At 38.0% G+C, this 24,071-nt stretch overlaps 3 protein-coding genes across 3 annotated transcripts; 1 reads left to right on the top strand and 2 right to left on the bottom strand.

Annotated features, from left to right (window-relative positions):
• Positions 1–14,225: 14,225 nt before the first annotated feature.
• LOC149061399 (uncharacterized) lies at positions 14,226–15,452 on the top strand. The gene has a single exon (XM_089214975.1). It carries the CDS (start codon positions 14,226–14,228, stop codon positions 15,450–15,452), a length of 1,227 nt encoding a protein of 408 aa, XP_089071101.1.
• A 2,119-nt stretch (positions 15,453–17,571) lies between these two features.
• LOC149061398 (uncharacterized) lies at positions 17,572–20,577 on the bottom strand. The gene has a single exon (XM_089214974.1). The coding sequence runs from the start codon at positions 20,575–20,577 to the stop codon at positions 17,572–17,574; it is 3,006 nt and encodes a 1,001-aa protein (XP_089071100.1).
• Positions 20,578–20,655: 78 nt separating this feature from the next.
• On the bottom strand, positions 20,656–22,812 carry LOC149061397 (uncharacterized). The gene has a single exon (XM_089216110.1). It carries the CDS (start codon positions 22,762–22,764, stop codon positions 20,656–20,658), a length of 2,109 nt encoding a protein of 702 aa, XP_089072236.1. The 5' UTR covers positions 22,765–22,812.
• Positions 22,813–24,071: the final 1,259 nt, after the last annotated feature.

The raw sequence follows: 24,071 nt of genomic DNA, 5'->3' as shown, positions 1-24,071 counted from the left end.
TCAATACCTATGATTCAATTAAATATGAAAATATTTTTTAACGCCATAAGAAGAGAATAACTTACTTATAACAGTAAATACTTCTATAACTAATGATATATTATGTAAAGTAGGCATTTTATGAAAAGTTGCGTAACTATAATAGTTATTTAGACACTGACATTGTCAATCAACAAATGTGTTCAATAAATGATTGATGTAGGTTTGTAAAATAATCTAATACAGCTTATTATGTAACTTCTCTGTTAAATTTATTAAAAATTAATTTAACAAGCTAAATTAACTTGGCTGACTTTCGATGTAGTCTTGTTTTTTCTTTTTTGGTATTTTCAATTGAATTTTTTCGAGAGCAAATAAAATGCATTTTGGTTACTAAAAAAAATTTTTATCGGCACTTCAAAAAAACATTCTCATAAAAATTGAAAATTTCAGTGGTCTATAAATAACTAAAAAAAAAATCAAAATTTTGTGAAAATTAAACAGTATATAAATAAAACTAACATAAACATTTGGTGAAAATTTCAAATATTTACAGTGATTAGTATTTGAATTACAATCATACAAAAAAAAATCGATTTGGTCGAAAACTGGTTTTGCGTAAAAATTCCCCTTTATCTGTCATTTTTTTTTTTTGTTTTTCTCGATTTTTTGAAAACTAGTGGAAAATGTTTACTTTTGACCTCTATAATGCACCAAGGATATTCACTTTTACATCGGAAACCACCCCCAAAGTTTGAAATTTAAGCATTATTACAGACACAAAAAAAAAAAAAAAAAAACACACATCATTGTAAAATCAATACATTCATCACTTCGTCCAGAATCTAAAATTGAATTCTTAGCAGAGGTAGATAATTGTATGCCTTCAATAGTAATACCAAATGATTAACTAATAACTAAAATATTAATTATTAGAACAAATTATAAATTTTGTCGGTAAGTACTAAATTAAATCAAATATAATTCAGATTTTAGGATCTTACCTTGGGCGCCTTAAACATTGTTGTTTTTATTATACCTTGCCATTTATTAATTTTAATTTTGGATTTGTAGCCCTCTCGACATCCAGGAACAAAACAGTTTCTGAACATTTTATGTAATAATATTATTGTACTTGCTACAAAGTACAATTCACGAATAATAATAATAGGTATTATATCTTAATCCGTGCTACAAGAACATAATATTTTACATTTTATTCTTGTGAGTTGTGATAAGACGCAATCATTGATATTATATTGCCTATACATAGATATAATATATATTACAAAATTTGAATGCATGTTTTAAAACAACTATATCTCTTTTTATAGAAGTCGTATATTACTAGAAACACATATATTCGATCGAGGACAATTTGGTCTTAAAATAACGTTCCATAGTAATTATTCATAAGTTTCGTTATTTAGATTATAATATTAAAAAACCAATAATTTTCCTATGCTGTACATGTAAAAACGACATCACTACTGTCCGACGCGCATTCTGGCGGAATGCGATAATTTCGGACCACTTTTATATGCACAGTTCGGCGTCCTTCCTCTAATGTTCATGGATACAATCATAGAACTCTATATGATAACATTAAGTTATCATAATATCATTATATGTAATATCTGTGTTCAATGGGTACAACCACAGATATATATATATATATATATATATATATATATACTAATTTTATTCATTCTATCAATATCTATGATTTTGTGGTGATACCGCGAGCTTATCACCACTTGCTCAGCGCACGACGCGCGCCTTTTTATACTTTTGTTTTGTATTCGTTATTTATTCTTTTGTTATGTTTCTGTATACGACTTCTTTGTAATTATATTTATGTTCTTTTCTAAATCGACCTCGACCCACCTCGCGCGACAACGACGCGAGCGACGCTGTCGCCCTACCGGCCATCGCTCTCTTCGCCTACGACGCCCGAACGAGCAACACCTCGACCGACCGAGCTCGCAACGAGCAGCTCCGTCTCGACGCTTTTACGACCCGAACGACCACGCGCGTAACGACCGCGAGCCTGTTTCACTCGCAACGTCTCGATCTCGCCATTATTGTGTAACGAACGACTACCAATAAAATACTCGACGCAACGCGTCATTACAATATATTGTGTTTACATTTATTTCCCTTGAATCTCTTTCCTCGTACGACGACGTATCGACCCTTCAGAAACACGGAGTCAGATCGACTTACGAAAAATACGTGAGTATGGGTGACGCAGTGGTGGTCGAACCTGTTTCCCGACAGCACCGACGACATACGACGCCACCACTGATAACACAACGTCACGCTTGCCACATTGGTGACCTCTCAATCCGATTTCAACGTCCGTACGAGCGACATCCACGCGACGCCGCGTCTCGAAAGCACGTGTCTTTGAAGTTCATCCAAACACATCCGTCATTGCGGGTCTTTTATCAAAACATTTCGGCTTCATCTACACCATGGAGTCCAAGCAGGTCGCGGACGTACGGACCGTACAATCAACCGGCGGCTCAGGCCCGACCACGCTGTCACGCCCCGTACCATGGTGGAAGCACCTCGGCAGCACGACCACGTGCTCCTCACCATCGAGGCCGACCGAAAACGTTGCGCTCTCCGCCCGCGTCGAAGCTCTCGAGACAACGGTGTCTCGCCTCAGCGCGGAGTTACGCGATTTGCAACAGCGCGTGGAGACTCCCGCGTCCAGGAACGCCATCGCCGTGGTAAGACCCGTCCGGCAAAACACGACCACGATCAGCCAGGTATGCTACTACCACACGCGCTACGGGCTCTCGTCCAGTAGTTGTCGACCACCGTGCGACATGCGGAAGCCGCACAACAAAATCAAGCCATAAGCATCAATCCTTTTCTCTCTTTTTTTTTTTTTCCTTTTACACAAACGCCTTAAGCAATATTTTTTCTTTCCCTCTACCGAACTACATCTAACCAAATTTCAACCCATCAATACCTACCGACAATAAAAATCTCAACTTCTCAGCTCATCAAATTTCGCCGCTCATTTTCAACTACAGTCAGCAACAATCTCTACAATTTTCAACATTCAGATTCCGACATTAAAAATCTTCGGGCCAAAACAACTACATCTCGACCCGATTTTCGTCATATAGTCTTTTGGAACGGCCAACGTCATCTCATCGCCATTCGACGTACGACCCCGACGACCAGTCAACGATTCACGACGAACACGCGCCTCTCACTCAGCTGCAGGGACCACGCTGACGCTCAGAGGAGCCTTTTCGACATCGTCAACACAATGGTTCATTCGCCTACGACGCCTCACGCCTCAAAAACGGGTTAGTTTTGGCTCTCTTTCCGAGGGGGAGTAATGTGGTGATACCGCGAGCTTATCACCACTTGCTCAGCGCACGACGCGCGCCTTTTTATACTTTTGTTTTGTATTCGTTATTTATTCTTTTGTTATGTTTCTGTATACGACTTCTTTGTAATTATATTTATGTTCTTTTCTAAATCGACCTCGACCCACCTCGCGCGACAACGACGCGAGCGACGCTGTCGCCCTACCGGCCATCGCTCTCTTCGCCTACGACGCCCGAACGAGCAACACCTCGACCGACCGAGCTCGCAACGAGCAACACCTCGACCGACCGAGCTCGCAACGAGCAGCTCCGTCTCGACGCTTTTACGACCCGAACGACCACGCGCGTAACGACCGCGAGCCTGTTTCACTCGCAACGTCTCGATCTCGCCATTATTGTGTAACGAACGACTCGACATACGACGCCACCACTGATAACACAACGTCACGCTTGCCACAATTTTATTGATAACATTTATCATGATTGATAAAAAGTTTTAATTTACACATTGTATCTATGTAATCTGTAACACTTGTAGTATTGTAGTTACATTTACATAGTACGTACAGATAGGCTTAAATGGTTAACCAAGTATTTTATTTAACTTTTTTAATTACATTTTTTAAACCTAAACAAATATGAATTCTGATGATTCTGACACTGACGGAAGCCAACAAAATCGATCAAGATTTGGGCCAAAAAAAAATCGTATTCCCACAATATTTAATATTTTGTTTGACAACCAAACAGCACAAGGGATTAGTTGCTTCATTTGTATGTTTAAAAGATTAATAAATAAAGTTTTATTATGGTGTTATCAATTTATCACTGAATAATGTATAGTGATCAATATTGTACACATGAACATATCCTCTAATGTTCGTGATTGTACAATATTCTTATACAGGAGATAATACGTTAAGAGTTTACTGATTACGACACGACAATTTTTTTACACGAATATTGTTAAAATAAATAAATGATTATAGATTAGCGAAGACCGAGCGAAGCGAGGTCTGAGCAATTAAAAAAAAAACAGGGTAAAAATCGAACGAAATCGAAACTTTTAAAAAATGAAATCGAAACATTTGCAAATTTGATCTGGCAACACATGTTATAGCATACACACGCCTAAGGCGCTGCTAGTTAACCGGGCTCTAAACGAATTGTTCGTTGTCGTCATAAATATAAATCATCTATTGTGATTTGTGAAGACGAATCGTATAATATATTATTAATATTTAATATTATTTCCATAGCGGGGTCATACGTCTGACATACGTTATTATATTATTATTTTATTTATTACCGAATTATCGAAACATGCCATATTCTTGCTGTGTTGTGTTTTGTACGTCAGGATATAAATCAAACTCAGAAAAAGTTTCACTGTTTCAATTTCCTAAAAATGAAATTTTGAGGGGAAAATGAGAAAAATCTATTCCTCGAGCTAATCTTGCTGTCAAGACCTAACCTAAGACAGTGATTTGTGAAAAACACTTTACACCTGATCAAATTGTTAGAACTTGGGAATCTGGTTCTTCAAAAGTCACGGTATTACCTAGCTACCTACTGTAACTTATCCTTTGTTTAATGAATCTTTTTTTATATAGTATGCTATTTTAATTTAAATTAATTTTTATAGTTTTTAATTTATATTTATTATTTTTAAAGACATTTTTTGGTATGATACGCCAAGCAGCTGGTCCTAATGATCACCCGACTGGGCCAACTTTTCTCCATCTTCAGTTCTGAAGCAATAGATTGTATTATCTACTACGCTTGCGGGTATATATCAAGAAAATTATCAAAAAATACATCTTGCTTATTGTGTAGTAAAGCATTAAAATCAAATAATGCAGAATGCTTACGTTGTTTTACCTGAAGCAGAACTTCTGAATTTAAAATCTAAAGGAGGCATGGTGCATCCAAATATTAATTTATTTTATTTTCTATCAAAAGTGGAAAATTCTTTTGCTAAGCACTGCAATAAAAGAAATGTTTTCGACTTAGCTATTGATGAAATATTTGAAAACTTTGTGTTTACAATTTCTTGCGACACACACAAAATTTGCTTAGTTTCTTCAATAATTAGTAACTATTTAGTGATGCGCATGCGACATTATGCCATGCAAGAAAATAGAAAAGAAAAAATTGCTCAAAAGAAAAAAAAACTAGCAAAATTGTCAAATGTAGTTCTTAAAAATTATATGTATTTATGATACACGTTTTTATTCTGCTTATATGTTTTGTAGTTATTTTATGCTTTATAACTTATAAGTTTAAAATATAGTAGGCTACACCTAAAATGCAGGTCTATGAATTGCCTATGAATAAAACGCTAATATTAAAACAAAAGGTTTATTAATTTATTAATTAAAAAATTAGTTTTATCATGGTTTGTATAGGAAAATGTTAATATGTAACACGGATGACTTGCAGCGCTCCGCGGTTTTAAGAACTACACCACCGTAACAAAACCTAACTGAAAATATTCCTTCCGACACATAACCTGTTCTTTATAATCGTGCAACTGACTAATCACTAATGTAGTAATGTCTATATATGACTATTCTATAATGTATTTAGTAAAATAACTTATTACTACAAAGTTTAAACTTTAAAAGGAAATTTGTGTTATTTTTTACAGCTTATATTATTATTTACATTGTTAAAATGCCAGTCTGTGTATTTGAGGGTTGTTTTAGTGGTAGCAAAAGTACTCGGCATGTACAAGCTACCGGTGTACATTTACATAAATTTCCGAAGGATAGTGAGATGAGGTCAAAGTGGTTAAAACAGATTCAGAAAGAGACAAGTACAGTGAAACCTCTAAATACCGGACACTCTCGGTCGCTTAAATGTCGTCCGCTATTTGGAGGTGTCCGTTAAAGGAGGTTTTACTGTATAAACCTAGTCAATTTTGAAAAAGATTCCTATCCTAACTATAATCTACTATAAAGCTATATGTTATAATTTAAATAAATTGTCATTACACATTTTAGTTTATGAAAATTGATCTTTCCTACATAATTGCAATATAACAATTTTCATTTTTAGCTGTTGTGTGTTCTTTGCATTTTTCTGTATTCCAATTAGCAGAAAAATCATTTGTACAAAAAATAGCTGGGTTTTCACCATTATGTGGAGAAACTATACAAATAGATGTTACTCAACGCATGAAATTCTTAAATGGGTGGCAAATCACAATTAATTCACTTTTACAACTTTGGGAAGATGTTCAAACACCGCAGTATGCATTATGTACATACAGACTCTGTCAAGATTGTCTTGAGAACCTTTTTGGTAATTTCAGAAATCAAAATGGGAATAATATTAATCCAACGCCAATTCAATTTCTTTGGGCATTCAAAAAGATATTTTTTCTTAACTACTTCAAGCATTCTGAAGGGTCCAACTGTTTAGAAGATTTGGATGAAATTCTTACTAACATCGGAGAAACTACTTCTCCATTAATTAATTCGTCAGTACTGTTTCCTGAAAAGTCACCAATCAACTACAATATTCTTTAACAACTGGAACTACAGACTATAGGGAATTAGATTTAACACCAAGAAATGCTCTTACTTATGTTTGTGGATATTTACTAAAAAAATGTCTTGACAAGCATACCTGTGAAACTTGTTTAAGTTTTTCCAAAAGCCAAGACTACTTAGATGAATCATTTCTATTCACCCATTTGAAAGCGTACCAAAATGATCAACCTACAAACTTCGGTAACTTAAATGTACCATCAGATGTGTTTTTTAATTATATTAATGAACTTGATAATTTATTTATAACAAATTTTCCAACACTGGCCATAGAAAACAATGTAGGAATGAAATTGAAAAATTTAATAGATAATGTACCATTTAATCATCCTTGTTCAAATTTTAAAGTTGATTTTCTTAAAAACCTTTACTTACGTTTAAGGATTTTTCATGCTATCAAAAAAATTAATAGAGATTTACTTTTGCTCCTAGAAAGCACAGGAAACTAGATATTCTTTCTCACTTGTAATTTTTTTATCTAGACTCAATAATTTATCTTACAACCAAGCATTTTTATTTGGATGATGTGATATACCTACTGCTTAATGACAATATTGAAATGTATTAACTTTTTAAATCTATTTTTATTTATTTATTTATTTTTTTTGTACAGAACTGCAAAATATACTATTTACTGATAATATTAAGTTTCAATAATTTGTTTTAAAACCTATTTTTATTAATATGACGTTTTAGATTTACTGCTTAATGACAATATTGAGTTTTAATAATTTGTTATAACTATTTTTAATTTTTTTTTTTTTATGTACAAAACTGTAAAATATACTATTTACAGATAATATTGGGTTTCTGTAATTTGTTTTATACTTACTATTTTTATTTTGTAAGAAAATTTACTATTTAATGACAAAATTTGAATTTTCAAATAAAATTACTATATAATGATGCAACATAGTTTTTTTTCTCATTAAAGGTCACACTGTTTTGTCCTCCAAAAACATGGCGTCATTGATTTAGTTATTATCCTATGGTTGCTGTATATTTTATAATCAGTGTCCATTCTGATTGTCTTATTCTGTGGTGAAAGTTTAAGTGCTACTGTTACAACCCCAGGTGGAATTTTCAACATTTCAATTAATGATGATCAATTTGTACATAAGTAATAAAAAATATGCAGAATACAAATTATAATAATTAAATAACTACATAAATATTTTGTATAGAACATGTAATGATATTGAGTTGGACAAATCAAATCGCCTAGTGGTACTTTCTATGTTACATCTGACGATATGAATAGTAGACAACACAAATGTCGTGTAAAATTATTTAATGATGTAACAATTGAACCCATTAAGACAGCATCATCTGATATTTTGATAGATGAGTTTGTTCAAAAGTAACAATTTATTTTTTATATTTACTTCCTAAGCTTTTTGTGGTAGAATTTAATTTTAACTAAATCGCATATTAAAACAAGACGAAAGTGTCATCAGTAGGTTCTTTCCTCAAATTTATGTAAATCACCCTATTTTTGTTTGGTACACGTGTCGTATGCTATCTACCGGCGCATGCTATCTACAAAAAATTAATACTTGTGTCGTATGCTATCTACGCGAAAAAAATGTATTCTCACCTTACCTAAATAATTTTATCACCTCTTGTTTGGCATCTCATGTATTTGGTTTTAACTAATTGACCAGTTGCATCTCGTTTTCGACTATTTTTTAATGTTTCTTTCATGTCACCACCACACACTTCACCCATAGCATTTAATTTAGTACATACATTTGAATTCGGCAATAACCCACGTTCTTTTAAAAATTTGACACAAGATTCGTTGTTAAAAATAATATTTCTGTATAAATCACCTAAATTACTCATTTTCATAAAACTCAAATAAACACAAAAATACAAATACGTTTATATAATAATACGAACACGTTTATCGTTTATTAAGCACCGAACACATACTAGACGACACAACATAATACGAATACAATCATTTCGTAATTGGTAATGTATTAAAAATAGGATGGGAAAATGTGTAGATAACTTTAATAATGTAGATAGCATACAACACCTATAAATCGACCGTAGATAGCATACGACACGTGTACCTTTTGTTTCCCTTATCGCACATATACTTATTATGTCTAATTAGATATAGATTGTATATTTTCTTCTAAAAAATATAAAAATAAAAATAATGAATAAATATAAATACACGTAGCTCGGTGTCATGAGAGGAAATGCCAAACTTACTGAAAATAATTCTGTATCTAACCCATTTAGTTTTGTTTTTCTCAAGTAGTATATTTTTTGTTGTGATAATTTTCTTTAACTTTTAACATTGTAAGTGCTGTTTATTGTCCATGTATTATTATATAACTATTATGATAGTGTAATTATAATTTGCAATAGTAGTTTGTTCTCAAGTAATATATTTGTTGCTGTGATCATTTGCATTATCTTTTAACATTGTATGTGTTGTTTATTGTCCATGGATTATTATATAACACTATTATAATACCATACAATATTGCTTTTATGTGTTATTATTTGTGTGAATAAAATTATGTTTTCCTATACTTTTCTAATTTTATTTTATTGTATATAATTATATACTATATACCATAGTATATGCTATGTATAACATAAAATAATTAATCAATTAAATTAAAAATGAATAATTAATTCCCAATTTTCCTTATACATTATAAATTATATTAAAGGCAATACTCAATATTATTTGTTTTTCGATATTATATTATACAGTATATCAAATTAAACGAGTAACTTTTTTCTGTATTAGTTTTTATTTTTAATCTTTTCATATGCACTCTAAAGACGAATTCGCAGTTTTATACCTCGCAACCATCTACTTTCCAAGTAATAAACATATTATTAGGTATTCAAACTGAAACCTATTTAAAAATAAATAGTATTAAACGTAATTAAAAAAAAAAATTACGAAAAGAGCAAGAAAACAATATTAAATTTATAATGGATACTTGAGAAAAATTTAAAAACAAAAAAATATCAATGAATGGCCATTTCAATTAATAGGGCCATTGCCCTAATCTAATTTTTGATATATGGTTTTTAAGTTTCAAATCTTTTTTGACTTACCTACAGCACGTCCCGTCTAAAATTTGGAATATATTTAGCATCTGTGACGTTGGAATCCTGTCCCGTTTCTCTAATAATGAATATTTCATGCTATTTTTTTTTACCAAATGATAGGATAAAATCTAATTTAATTTTTGATATTCGGTTTATAAGTTTCAAATCATTTTTGACTTACAGCCCGTCCCGTCTAACATTTGGAATATATTTCAGCATCTGTGACGTTGGAATCCTGTGCTGTTTCTCTAATAATGAATACCCATTTTATGCTATTTTTTTTACCAAAAGATAGGGTATAATCTACTTTAATTTTTGGTATACTGTTATAAATTCAAGCACGGCCTGGTAAAAATGGGCAAGGGATGCTGTATAATTTAAAAGGCAAATAACAACAATTTTTGGGACAAATTTAAAATATGTAGATTATTTATTAAATATTTTATTTTGTTTTAATAATATATATTGAAAATACATAATAACGTAAATAGGTACCAAGTTACAAGAAACATTCGAATAAAATTGTTAAATATTAGATTACTTAACTGTCTACAATTGTACGGTAAAAATTGTAAATTGTCTTTCTTAATAAAAAAAAAAACTTAGGTAAGGTAAAAAATTAAAAAAATTGTGGTTTGAACTTAGACGCACTACACTTCGCAATAAAACGAGAACTAACATTAAACAATATTTTGTAATTTCATATAACTGTATATTTGTGATTAACTAGGTATCTAAATTGTTATCGAAACCGGACGCAATACGGCCATTCAACGGACGGCAAGGAATAACGACCCGGAGCCGATACGGACACATTAACGTCCGGCGGGAGCCTATACGGTATCATCCAATACAATACCTACCTACATTTATTTTTCATTATTTTTATGTAATCTGATAATTATAATGCCATAATGCCATAATACCTATTGTATTATTATAATGAAAAAATCATAGACAGCTAAATAGCCGACTATAATTTGTTATTGAAGTCGTATTCCCCACCCGTCCGCTCTATGCGGTAATATTTACACTTTTATAGTTTTATATATATTTGCTGAAAACATTGCATGGACTTGAAACACTTATAAATTCACCGAGACACGGTATGTATTACGAGCATAGAGTATTGACCATAAACCTATATACTAATGGACATCGTTTAGAGACAGACGGGATTATTGAGAGAGAAAAGAAACTAAGTAGTCCGCACTTCGGTATTTTCGGTAATTACCGTATAACCGGTAATACCGTAGTTACTGGTAGTAAACAAATACCGGATACTGGTATCAGAATTTTTGAATATCGCCAGTCCTAAATTGACCTCTAATATACAATTTAAAGGTTAAATTATTTTATAGGGCTTCTCATGTGCTTTTTGTTGTATTTTAATTTTTAAGCGAATTTTGAGTATTTTAAAAATGTAAATTGTTTGTACATCTTAATTAACTCAATTAACTCGCTTTAAAATTAAAATAAAAAGCCTATGATAAGCCCTAGATAATAATCGTATCTTTAAAAAAAATTAGATGTCTATTCACACTAATTTTTAAACTAACGGAAGTAAACGTGATCACGCGAATGCACTATGATACGCTCGTGTAAGAATGACTAAGACATCACATGCGGGTGTAGCGACATCTAATTTTTTTTTTCTTATTTATTTATATATTATTTCGCGGCTACTTGAGCCATTGGGAAGGAGGTGGGATAGGTTATAGAACGGTAGGTGGGTTTAGCAGAGTTTCTATTGGGACACTCAGGTTTCTGCCATGCACCGGAGTGGGGGGATGGCGACACTTGTTCTCCAGACACCGTAAATATCCCGGAGCAAAATGCCGCCTGATGGTCGAGGATCGAACCCGGTCCGGCTGATCCACAGCCGACGCGTTAGACCGCTCGGCCACCTCATCCTCCAACTGTTTTGTATATTTTCAAACAATTTAAGAGTACGTAACAGTGGTATTTGTTGTCTCCGTCTTATCAGTGCGTAGTATAGCAAATTCACGCTTATCTGAACACTTGTAGGTTGTAGCTCCTTTAGTTTAAAAATTACAGTGAATCGACCTATTATGAAATTTTATGGTAAGAACATTATCTGTGTTTGTACGTTGGTTTTTTACGATAGTTCAATTTTTAAGTGAGTTATGAGCATTTTTAATGTACTGCATATTATATGCTCATAACTCACTTAAAAATTGAATTATCGTAAAAACCAACGTACAAACACAGATAATGTTCTTATCATCAAGATTCATAATAGGTCGATTCGCTGTAATTTTTAAACTAAAGGAGCTACAAGTGTTCTGCTAAGCTTAAATTTTCTATATTACGCACTGGTAATACGGAGACAACAAATTCCACTGTTACGTTATCCATTTATAAAAAATGGATTGATACTTGTTGGCGGAAGATTGGAAAATTCAAGCATCAATGAAAACCGCAAGCATCCCATTGTTCTTCCTTCATTTCACAAGATCACTGTTATGATTTTTGAATCCTATCATCGCGAGCTTCTTCACGTTGGACCTCAAACATTGCTATCTGAAGTGAGACGTCAATATTGGCCCTTACTGGGCAGGGCAAATGCACGGGCAGTAGTACGGTGGTGTACTGGTGTATCAAGTGCATAAGAGCTTGTCAATTATATCAGCTCACATAGCAGCATTATATTATATTTTTACCTGTTGGGCCAGTAGGGCCGTAGATTACATATTATTCGGTTGGGCCAAGAGGACCATATTAATATATTTTTATATTATTTGTGAATTATTAAAATTGTGTACTATACAGCAACTCATTTTTACCATACAACCTTTGTTACCATTTTTGAGTTATCACCTATATCCGTCATTAGTTTTAAGCTTACACACCCACAAATATACACATCTACACACACCACCACACACTAGCACTCGCTGGTTTTGCTCGGCGACCCCGTCCACTTCCTTTGAGTCGCTATACAGATATACACACGTACACAGGTCGGTCGGTGTGTGAGTGCAGCGTAACGGAGTATTGCGGTACCGAGCGCATGTACTATTAATGTACGTTCTCGGCCAAAACATTGGTGACCTCGACGTGATCGATATACTCACGTAATATTATTATCATTTTTTAATTACGGTATATTGATCAAGTAAAATCTTTCGTGACCGATATATGTCATAAAACTATTACTCCTTATTACGGAAATTTATAGCAAAATTGGTTTCTCGTGACAGTTATCCCCAGTTTTATAACCACAATTTTATTACTAATCATCTCATATATTATTTAATTTTTCACAAAACATATTAAGTGAGTGTGAATTTGATTTGGGTAGATATATACATAGATAATAATAATGGTGCTTGTTGAGAGTGAGCAAAAGGTGCTCAGCGATTTGAGGAGAAAGCGGGGCGCGATAAAGGCATCTCTCACGCGTATTCAAACTTTTATTAGCAAATTTAATCCAAGAGAGAATGCAGTCACTCTATTAGAATTTCGGCAGGAAGAGCAACCCCAAATAAACCGTAAATTTGATGAGATCCAATGCCAAATTGAATTAATTGATGTTGAAGGATTTTATGATGCTGTGAAGGAGAGAGAGGTGTTTGAAAATACATATTTTTCTATACGCTCAGATATGCAGCAAATTATAAATGCAGAAAAGAGACTAAATACGTCGATGAACAATTCTTCAATCCATACAGCAAATGTGCACTCGCACAGGGTACGCTTACCACCTATTGCACTACCAAGCTTTGATGGGAACATCCAGGAATGGGAATCTTTTTTTGACTGTTTTAAGGCGATAGTGCACGAAGATAATACCTACCCAGCAGTACAAAAATTCTCTTAGCTTAGGTCAACTCTAAGTGGACAAGCGTTGGATGTCATCAAAGGAATACCGATTACTGAAAACAATTATGAAGTGGCAGTCAGAAAGTTACAACAACGTTATGACTACAAGGGTTTAGTGATACAGTCCCACATTCATGCAATTTTAGACTGCAAACACGTAGAATCAACTTCAGGTTTTCATCTACAAGCCCTGCACTCGGACGTCTCAGCACATGTTAATGCCCTCGAAGCCTTGGGTCAGCCTATTCAGTATTTGGATGCTTGGCTCGTGACTATTGCTTTGAGAAAATTGGATCAAAAAACGAGTTAAGATTGGCAGCTTCAGCGCACGAATACGGAACATCCAAGATATGCGGAGCTAGAACTTTTTTTGTCCAACCGTTGTGTCGCTTTAGAAGGCTCCGAAATGTTATCTAAGGATTCCGATGGCTACAAGGGCAGTCAATCGGCAATGTCACCCAAAGCAAAGAAAAACTACCAGTTCAGCAATTCTAAAAAAGGTCTTATCACAGCTACCGATAGAAGTGCAAGGTGTATATGCTGCTCGGAGTTTCATAAATTATATGCATGCAATAAATTCAAAGAACTATCCACAGGGGATCGGGTAACGTTAGTAAGAGATTCAAGGTTATGTTTTAATTGTCTATGTCCAAGCCACATGGCCAGCTCGTGTCGTTCTACATTCAGTTGTCGGTTGTGCAAGCGTAGACATAACACGTTGCTACATTTTGAAAATTCAATGGGCTTAACAGATAGGGTGGAAATCCAAACATCACAGGTAAACCCGAATAATCAACCTAGCACCTCTCAAGAGCCAAGTGTTTCAGCAGCTGCTTCATTAAACCCTGGATCGGAGCAAGGTTACGTTTTTCTATCTACTGCACTCGTTTTTACTGTGGATAGCCTTGGGAACCAGTGGCAATGTAGAGAAATTTTAGACAGCGGATCGCAAGTCAACTTTATTTCTGGTAGCTTAGCGAACAGATTGCAACTACGATCCCAAAAATCTACATTACCAGTGAGCGGAGTTGGAGAAAGCCGTGTCCAGGCGTTGTCGTACGTTGAAGTTTCAATTCAGTCGAGATTAAGGGACTATAGAGTGAAACTAGTGTGCTATGTTCTACCAACAATTGTCAGCAAACTACCGGCGTGTCTAAGTCCCGCAAAAGGCTGGCAGATCCCGGAGGATTTGTTGTCTGAATTAGCAGATCCTCACTTTTATAATCCTGGTGCTGTAGACCTGTTAATCGGTGGAGGGGTATTTTTTGACATAACTTCAACTACAACTGTACGGAAACCATTAAATGTCAAAAATATATGTTTGAACGACAGTAAATTTGGATGGCTAGTCACTGGTGAGCTAGGAGCGGTGTGCTTAGCAGGGATTCGTACAGTAGGAGAAGCACTAGAAGAGGATTGGAGAGCAATGGCAGATAGGGAGGAGTCATGCTCTGGACACTTATCCAAAACAAACCAACGTTCCCAGGAAGAGGAGGAAACACTGCAGCATTTCCGTGATACGTTTCAACGTGACCAAGAAGGGCGATTTGTTTTGCGTTTGCCCATAAAGGAAGAGCATATAAGTTTGGGGAATAGTCTAGCAATGGCAACCTCAAGACTTATAAGCACGTAATACTACCTCAAACCGGTCTAGGAATATGTTATTCGCCGTCAGTAGTAATAATATAAATTTAATTCATACAACGCTACCTACCGGCAGCTTTCATAATTAAAATTGTAGTCACCGAAAATCCCTATAGCATGGTCTATCTGTCTATTCTATAATCAATGGTAATACCCATACATTTTTTGTCAAAAGTAGTCACTATAGGTGCATGACGATCGCGAATAACTGAGCTTATGACGAATATGAAACATATCGTGAGATTGGTCTATTTGGCTATTCGTGTAACTTGCCGATTATTCGAGTATTCGTGGATATTCGTCAAATATACGAGTCATGGGATCCCGCCTTTAGTACTGTTATAGTACTGATTTACAACAAGGGCCCAGTGCTAGTATAAGTCTGGGATGATAATACCGTTCAGTACTGGTATACCAGTAATGGGCCAGTATTTATGGGCAATACCGTATTTTAGTACTGCTGCAGTACTGATTTACATTTACTTATTCCTCATTATGTAATATTAAAAATACAAGAAATTATTAACTCATTATTGTTTTTATTATAAACAAAATATATTTTCAAATAGTTAATTTTGTTTGCGTCGACGATCCTGACTAGCGGTTGTCGTCTGACACACGGTCCTCGGGATAAAGGCGGGGCAGGGCAAATATTAAATAACAACAATTTGAGTTTTAAAATATACAAATACTAGCATGTATTGTTCCACATGAGCAGTAGGTAATTGAATATGAAACAATATTACAATATTAATACGGGGGGGGAAACGGTGATCACCGACTGAGCTGCCTCCCTGGCTGGTGTCTTGAGCTGATGGACTGTAGATGCTGAGCTGCTGAACTGGAGATGCTGAGCTGCTGAACTGGACCACGGGTGCGAGCGGATGCCCCGTTGTGTCGTGGAGCCACGAGCGGTTAGCTGCACACGTGGACGCTAAGTATGAAAGTAGATAAAACTACACGGAGCTGTTGTTATGAGCTTAACGATTCACAACTGAATCACAGACTGGACGACGACAGTCAATAGGCCGAACAACCACGATGTCTAAAGAACTTTAGAACACGTTTTCCGGAGCACACTTCCAAACGGGAAAAGATGGCTGACGGACGAGCGAGTAGAGCAAAAAAAAGAACCACAGAGCTGTTGTATACTCGTTGAGCAAGAAAAAAAGAGAGAGTGACGCGGACGACCGAGCTCGCCTGCGCCGAGCGCCGGTAACGGTCACCGGTAGTGTTGCCAACATTGCGGCTGCTGGCGCGCAGCGCCCACGAACATGGTTACTGATTACCTATTCGATTACCGTGGTGGTCAACACAGCGCGACCACCGGCGGCGGCAGCTTCATATCAAACGGATCGAACATACTCCCCCTTGAAAGTTCAGCGAACTTGCAACAGACTTCGATCAACCATGATATAGGTGGCCGAGCAAGTGACCACTTGAACAGAGCAATTGAGCTGTTGAACGGAGCAGTTGAACGGAGCAGTTGAACGGAGCAGTTGAGCAGTCGAACGGATGAACGGAGCAGTTGAGCTGTTGAACGGAGCAGTTGAACGGAGCAGTTGAGCAGTCGAACGGATGAACGGAGCAGTTGAGCTGTTGAACGGAGCAGTTGAGCAGTCGAACGGATGAACGGAGCAGTTGAGCTGTTGAACGGAGCAGTTGAACGGAGCAGTTGAGCAGTCGAGAGCAATGATCGGGTTTTTTTACAAAGGGGCAACATCATTAACAGTCTTTTTTTTTTTGCAAAGAAATAAATTAATTTAATAACATTAACAATGGTTAGAGCAATAGCTGGGCTAGCATTACAACATTTGACAATAGGAGCAAAAGTTAATTAATATCACAAACAAAGTCTTTAGTTACATTTTTTCTTTATATACAAATATTATAACAGCTTAATACCTGAAAATATAACAAAAGGTAAACAATAAAGATTACCATACCTCACCTGATACCCGAGGCAGAACAGCCGACGCAACAACCAGCAGCAGGCGTGATGATGGCTGGTAAGACAATTAATTATTAACATAATGAGCATAGCAATAACATACAAACATAAAGTGCAAATGGATACAGAAAGCAGGGACACGGGGGAGTCTCAATATCTACGGATCTGTGGGGAGAGGTACTAGTTTCACCACCGGTCTAGTAAACACCCCTTGTTTGGTCATAACTTTAGCTACCCGTACCACCTTATCGGTTCCTGGATACACCTCAATGATTCTTCCTAATGGCCACGATAGCGGGGGCGCGTCATTAACCTTGACGATAACCATAGTACCAACTTCGAGATTGGTATCAGTCTTCGTCCACCTACCACGAGCTTGGAGGGTGTTCAAATACTCTCGAGACCAACGTCGCCAAAAGAACTGGAAGGACTGCTGGAGGAGCTTCCAGCGAGTCTGCAGTCCCACTTGTGCACTGACACTGACAGGTTCTGGGATAGACAACAGAGGACGACCAATCAAAAAATGACCGGGCGTTAAACATTCTAAATCATTTGGGTCAGATGATGCTGGTACTAGGGGGCGCGAATTCAAGGCAGCCTCTACCCTACACAACACCGTTGTGAACTCTTCCAAGGTCCAAATTTGGGAATCCATTGCACGAACAAACAATGACTTCGCCGACTTAACGGCAGCTTCCCAAATTCCTCCAAAATGGGGAGCACCAGGAGGGTTGAAATGCCAGTCGCACGCAATATGACCTGACAACTGATCTCTACTATCCGGATTGTTGACCAAAAGACGCAGCTGCCTCGCCGCACCAACAAAATTGGTGCCACAATCAGAATAAATGGACGACGGTAGACCACGGCGAGCAACGAATCTATCTAGCGTCAACAAGAAGGCCTCAGTCGAGAGAGCAGACACTGATTCTAGGTGCACCGCTTTGGTGGTCATACAGACAAAAACCGCAATGTAAACCTTTACGATGCGCGCCTTTCGCAGACTGAGTTCCTTCATCTGTAAGGGACCTGCGTAATCTATGCCGACTATTGAAAACGGATGAGCTTCTCGGACCCGGAATCCTGGCAAAGCAGCCATGACGGGTTGTGGATGATTAGCCGACATTTTCGCACATAACACGCATTTGCGAATCACCCGATGAACTGTCAGGCGAATGCCGATGACCCAAAATCGCTGCTGAACGAGAGCGATGAGCAACCGCGGTCGAGCGTGACATGCATAAAGATGCCAATGACGTGTAATCAGAACCGCTAAGTGAGACTCTTTCGGAACTAACATAGGATGCTTTCTTCTCTCCGACCAATTGGAGTTCTGCATCCGTCCGCCAACGCGGATTATACCGTCTGAATCTAAGAACGGGCACAGACGGGCTAGCGCTTTGGACTGGACCGGGCTCCCCCGACGCAGGCCAGCTACTAGATGACTCAAATAGCATTCCTGAGCGCTTCTAACGATCACGAGCATAGCCTCATCCAATTCAGATTGTTTCAAAAACCCTAACTCAACCTTTCTCTTTTGACACAACCGAATGAACCGACGTACCTGAGCTACTACGCGGATCATCTGATGAAAGGAGGAGAACCGAATAAACCATTCGACCGGAGGATCTTCACGAGTCAATAAACACACTGGTTTTACTTCCGGCAGCTCTCCCAATTGTAATTGTGGGATTTCCTGAGACCAATCTTCAACTGGAGATCGCAAGAAGGTCGGACCCCGCCAATAGAGCTTGCATCGCCTAAGCTCGTCAGGGAGGAGACCTCGAGACGCGCAGTCAGCCGGATTATCCTCGGATCGCACATGTTGCCAGCGGCAACTAGGTACTGCGGACTGGATCTGAAATATCCGGTTCGACACGAACGTCTTGAACGACGTATGCGGGATGTTCAACCACGATAAAACTATGGACGAATCCGACCACGCGAAGACATCAGAAATTCCCAACCGGAACTCCAAAATGCGCTTGAGCCTGGCCAACCATGATGCAAGGAGCAATGCACCACTTAACTCCAGTCGTGGTATCGTCATGGTCTTCATTGGGGCTAGCTTGGTTTTAGCACCCAGGAGGTATGTGGCCGTAGCTCCGGACGGATCAGTCACGCGGAGATACGCTACCGCCGCATATCCCTTCTCGGAGGCATCACAGAAACCACAGAGAACGTAACTACAACCAGTATAGCAACCGATGTAGCGTGGGATTTGGATGTCCACCAGCCAACCCAGTGAATGGTAGAAGCGGGTCCAATCATCCACGATATCCGTCGGGATCCGACTGTCCCAGTCAACCTGCGCGAGCCACAGGCGTTGCATAATCGTCTTTGCATAGAATATCGTTGGCGACAGCATACCTAGCGGATCAAAAATCCTGGCGATCATGGACAGGACACCTCGCTTTGTGAGAACCAATTTAAAGTTGTTGACGGTGAAGGAAAAATAGTCCAAATCATGGTTCCACAGCATGCCTAACACATGCGTGGCATTATTTTGTTCGAACGATAACGGGCTTCTAGAACGATCTTCCGGCTGCAGATGGTCCAACAACTCAGGAGTGTTGCTAGCCCATTTGCGTAGTTGTAAGCCGGATCTGGCGAGAGTCTTGATCAGGTTGGACTGCAAAGCTTTGGCAGCTTCCAATGACTCCGCGCCAACACATATATCATCCATGTACGTTTGATTGTACAACGCTCCCTTCACGTCTGGCTGATCTGCGCATTCCGTGTCGGCGATGTAGCGGAGAACCCTCAGAGCTAAATAGGGAGCACTATTTATCCCATATGTGACGGTGTTCAGGGTATACTCTTGGACAGCGACTTGAGGTGATTCGCGCCACAGGATGTACTGATATCCTCGATATTGCGGCAGTACCTCAATCTGTCGATACATCTTACAAATGTCCGTTGTGAATGCCACTTTATGCACCCTGAACCCAACCAGAACATCAACAATGTCCTGTTGTAGCTTTGGTCCTACCAACAAACACTGGTTGAGGGATATTCCCGAGTGACACTTCGCCGAAGCATCAAACACTACTCGAAGCTTGACATCATCCCCTTCAACCTTCTGGACCGCATGGTGCGGAATATAATACTGTCCGACACCCTCTGCCCGGGTCATATGGCCGAGTTCCTCATACTCGGACATGAACTTGCGGTAGGCTGCATATAAGATGTTATCTGCCGCCAACTTCCGCTCTAGCTGCAGAAACCGATTGAGGGCTACCTACCGAGAACCCGGAAAGGACTTCACTGGTTGACCTGAGCGAAAAGGAAGTGGAACAGAAAATCGGCCCTGCGAATCCCTGTTGACTTCCGAGTGGAACAACTCTTCACACAGACCATCTTCCGTGAATTGCTGCGGAGCTGCGTCCGGTTCCTCTACTAACCAGAATCTTTCCATAAGAGCTTCCATTGAAGACACCAAGGACACCAACATCGACTGAGCTCCAATATCTGGATGTTCTTGCACCGGACCAATCAGGACCCAACCGAAGACCGAGCTGTACACTGATGGGAATCCTGGGCCTAACGAACTGCTTTTATCATTCCAGACTTGTGGAAAGATGTCGGCGCCGATGAGCATATCGACGGGAGCAGGTTTGTCAAAACTCGGATCTGCCAGAGTCAAGTGGCTACACTTAGCCCGGACCTGAGCGGGTAATTGCCGAGCTGGCATGTCGGTAGTGATCGAAGACAGCACCCAAGGTTTGACGCTTATTGACGGCGTAGGGCGATTTCGTGGCTGGATCGTCAGCTGAACAACGCCATGTACATCCGGTACCCTTTGACCAGACAGTCCTGTGACGGGTACTGTCCAACGTGATGGTTTGAGTCCCAAACGCTCACAGCATTTTGATGTTATCGCGCTTATCTGCGAAGCCGAATCGATTAGCGCACGTATAGTGCGGCAACTCCCCACTGTGTCTTGTACTTGGACCAGAGCTGTCCCTAGTAGCACCGTTGGGGATTGTTGCCGACCAAGCATGGCAGCTGGAGCACTGACAGGCTTCGAATCCGAGTCACGATGTAGCAATGTATGATGACGGCGCTTACATGTGGCACATGATGACGGACACTTGTATGACATATGACCTTCACCAAAGCAAACCATGCACAGACGATGGGTACATACGACCTTATATCGTTCATCGACAGACAAGGCCTTGAATTTTGAACAGTCAGCCAACTGGTGAGCACCAGAACACGAGAAGCACTTCGCGGAAGATGACCTTGCTTGGGTCGTTTTGGACGATGTAGGTTTGGCAGCTGCTGAAGGCTTAGCAGCTACTAAGGTTGTCTTAGCATCTCGCCGGAAAACAGGTTTCTTGATACTGGCCGGTTTGGACGAACTTCCTGACGGCTGTACACCAGCATTCTCGATAACCTGGATCCTTGCCTTCACAAACTTGATTACACTCTGGATCGATGGATACTCTTCAGTATTCTCAGACTCGAACTGACGTCTAGAAAATGTAGGTAAGCACCGAGCAGCCAAAGAAAACAACAAGAACGATGCTAAATCTGGAATCTGAAGCGATTCCAAGATCGCAATATTTTCATCAAACACTGACAGGAACTTCTGCAGAGCAGCATGATTCTCCGAACTTGCGACAGGAGCGTTTATCAATTTGTCAATGATTGATGACGCCAACCTGCGCGGTTTGTCATAGCGTTCGGCCAACGCCTCCCAAGCGAGGGTGAAAGACTCGTTCGATATGGAAAACCCTTTGATCACTTCCTGAGGATCAGGGTGTAGACACCCGACCAAATAATAAAACTTGGTTACATCAAGAATCCTGTCATTATTGGCTACCAAGTTTCCGAATAAGTCCCTAAAGGCTGGCCAGTTCTGGCATTCACCGTCGAAATATGGCAGGGGAATTTCGGGTAATCTCATAGGTGCCAAAGGTAAAGGCGCATATGGTGCTGGATCAACTTTGGACGACCCCGCAGAAGTACTCGAATTGTCACCAGTGGTCTCATACGTCACTCGCTGAACGGTACCAACGCTCACACCTAAAGCCGGTTGCGCTTCATTCCACACAGCCTTAATTTCCACTACTAACGATCGGATCTCAACATCCAACCCTACCGGAAACTCTGTCAGCAAATTCAAATTGGATAGGATTGACAACAAATCATTATTTTCTACCTCGAAACTGGCCCACAATGCATCCAGGTCCTGAATAGCAACAGCTAACTGAGGCCGAACAGCCTGGTTAGTTGCTAAACTAGTAGCCAGTTGATGAACATGGCGAATCCTAGCCACTACACCATCTCGACGCAGTATCGTTCGCTCCTTGGCTCGAGCATCCCGTTCTACGTCACCCATGTTACTAATACACTAGTAAGCACAGAGGCGCCTAACCACAATAATCAATCGAAGCAGAATGTGATTAGTTGTTGAACGTCAATACGATACAGAACAGATCAAATGCAAGAGCACGAGCAAGCTCAACCAATTAAAATAATCAATATGAAGTCACACAATGCACAACGTTGATCAACGACGCCAAATGATAATGATTAAGCAGTAGCAATTAAATTGGTTACTTAAAAGTCAGAAGACTTAATTGATATAGGCAACACCTATGCCATCACCAACCTACACTAACTATACAATTGATAAAATACAATTATAGATCAGACGGTGAACAACGTCAAACAATGATAAACAAATCAACTAATAAAAATATAATGTGAAAGTTGGTGTAGGCAATAACTAGACAAGCAACTAATTCAACGCTAGCTCACACTCAATAAACAACTAATGACAGTTAAGACAAATTAAAATACTCGGGGAGCACCTACTATTATAATTTAATCAAAAAATCAGGTGTGACCGAACAATGCAATACTAGTTATAATAATTAAATTGATTAGAATAACTATGAACTAGAGAAATAAACAATTATGTAACATATAACCCTTACACTTCAGTTGAGCAACCTAAAGAGGATAATATAATAAAAACAATAAAGTAATAATATTATTATATAAAGTTATAGTACAGTACCTGAGCAATGGCACGGCCCACGACGCACACCTAAATCTTATGCTATACAAATATATAATAAATATAATAACTAGGTGAGAGTGCTACTATTAAGACTCAACTGTCAACAGCAGACAATAAAATAATAATAAACAACCCAATTAATTAAATAAACTATAATCACTAAGATAGGTGTTCACTAGACCAGCAGTCCGTAAGCAAGGACCTATAGCTATACCCAATATTAAAAAACAATAAATAAATTCAACCCAGGGAGCACCGGTATGATAACATAATTTATCTAATAATTATTGTAATAGGTAACTAAGGTAAATTTAAATTAATTAATTATAATAACAACCTAGCCGCACGAACACGGTTACAGTGAATATAACTCAACACTAAAATAATAAGTTTAATTATTATAAATAATGTAACAATAACTGAGCAGTCGGTTGAGTTAAATTCTTATACCTATATTCTACTGAAAAGTACCCACACTATATATTATATTAATATTGAGACCCCATAATCACAAATATAATATAATAATAAGCAAGCTAGTAATCTTAATAGCTAAGAGCACTAAATAGGTAGGAATTAGGAAAGGGATAAATAAATTTATACACTTTAAACTCATATGC

The sequence above is a fragment of the Diuraphis noxia genome, unplaced genomic scaffold (assembly GCF_037042655.1).
Source record: "Diuraphis noxia isolate RWA-SAM2 unplaced genomic scaffold, SU_Dnox_SAM2 contig0001, whole genome shotgun sequence".
Classification (NCBI taxonomy): domain Eukaryota; kingdom Metazoa; phylum Arthropoda; class Insecta; order Hemiptera; family Aphididae; genus Diuraphis; species Diuraphis noxia.
Note: the sequence above shows the minus strand (reverse complement) of the source record. Positions and strands in the feature narration are given on the sequence as shown.

Coding starts and splice junctions, on each gene's coding strand:
- LOC149061397 (XM_089216110.1), bottom strand. CDS start 22,764: ATGGGTGACGTAGAACGGGATGCTCGAGCCAAGGAGCGAACGATACTG.
- LOC149061399 (XM_089214975.1), top strand. CDS start 14,226: ATGTTATCTAAGGATTCCGATGGCTACAAGGGCAGTCAATCGGCAATG.
- LOC149061398 (XM_089214974.1), bottom strand. CDS start 20,577: ATGTCCGAGTATGAGGAACTCGGCCATATGACCCGGGCAGAGGGTGTC.